The sequence below is a fragment of the Phalaenopsis equestris genome, unplaced genomic scaffold, assembly GCF_001263595.1.
Source record: "Phalaenopsis equestris unplaced genomic scaffold, ASM126359v1 Scaffold194527, whole genome shotgun sequence".
NCBI lineage: Eukaryota > Viridiplantae > Streptophyta > Magnoliopsida > Asparagales > Orchidaceae > Phalaenopsis > Phalaenopsis equestris.
The window spans coordinates 1-1,163 of record NW_018214476.1 but is presented as its reverse complement, the minus strand read 5'-3'; the positions used below and the strand labels follow the sequence as shown (position 1 = coordinate 1,163).

Here is a 1,163-nt window from a genome sequence, read left to right as displayed (position 1 = left end):
CCCGCACTCCACTTCAATCCAAAACCCTTCTGCAACGCCTCCCCAAACTTCGCCTTGCTACTATTCAACGACGCAGCCGCCACTTGATTCACCGGCACTGCCGCTTTCAATTGACATACACCCAACAAATCCAACAGAAACGATGGCGGCCCCGTGTCCAACTTATAATACGACCGCGGCCAAATGAGATCGTTAAAGCACAATATCTCCGCCAAGCCAGGAATCGGAATACTGCAGTTGATATAGACCGTCAAGTTGAGATCGAGATCGGCGAAAGCGAATAGCGTAGAATTGATGCTGGTGTTCGTAAAGGTATGCGGGCAAGGATTGCCCAGAAAATCGGACTCAACCAGCGTGATGAAACCCTGTGTGTAGTTGATCTCCCTGACCCTGTAATCGACTCCGGCGAGATTGATGCTAAGCTCGGATTCCTCATCGCTGCAGTGGAGTTCATAACCCGGGATGCCGCAGTAGCTAGGGCTGCTAGGGAGGCGGAACGGGAAGGAGACGTTGATGTTTGTTCCGCTGCACCGGTAAGGACGGGAGCAGTTGAGGTAGTAAGGATCGATGACTGCAGAGGCCGATGAGGAGTGAAGGATGAGGTGGGTTAGGACTGGAAAGACGATGATTAGGATGCGTTGAGGCATGTCGTCGATCAGGTTGGGGGAGATGTTTGTGGGAAGCAAGATGGAAAAGAAAACCTGCTGAGAAAGTAAAAATGGTTAGGTGGAAAGAAGGAAGAAGATGGGGAACGAAGCAGAGATACGCGGATGGTGATTGGAAAAGTTAGTGCAGGATTCAAGCGGCAGAATGATTCAAAATTCTAGAGTTTTTTAAAGTTTTGATGGCGTGCAGTCGCTGCGGCTTTCCTTAATGCGAAAGGATTGACTGAAATCATGTAATCAGACATCAACTGGCTCAACGGTAAGATATATTATTTCTCCCACATGATTTGAATCATGTATTTTATAACTTGTTATTCATTCACACAATTTAACCCAATTATTTGTTTACATTAGGAGTTTTAATATAATTTTATATCATCATTTCAATCAGGACCTGTCACGTGTACAAATATGTCAATTCATATATTAAATTATTATTATTATTACTATGATGAGTCTGCATGTATAGAACAAACATTACATCAGGACTCCGAACGT

At 44.9% G+C, this 1,163-nt stretch overlaps 1 protein-coding gene across 1 annotated transcript; it reads right to left on the bottom strand.

Moving 5' to 3' along the window:
* Positions 1-5: 5 nt before the first annotated feature.
* LOC110034909 (LEAF RUST 10 DISEASE-RESISTANCE LOCUS RECEPTOR-LIKE PROTEIN KINASE-like 1.2) lies at positions 6-883 on the bottom strand (the record flags this gene model as incomplete). The annotated part of the gene is made up of 1 exon (XM_020739147.1): positions 6-883. A coding segment is annotated over exon 1 (642 nt), but the record flags the coding sequence as incomplete, so codon positions are not given.
* Positions 884-1,163: the final 280 nt, after the last annotated feature.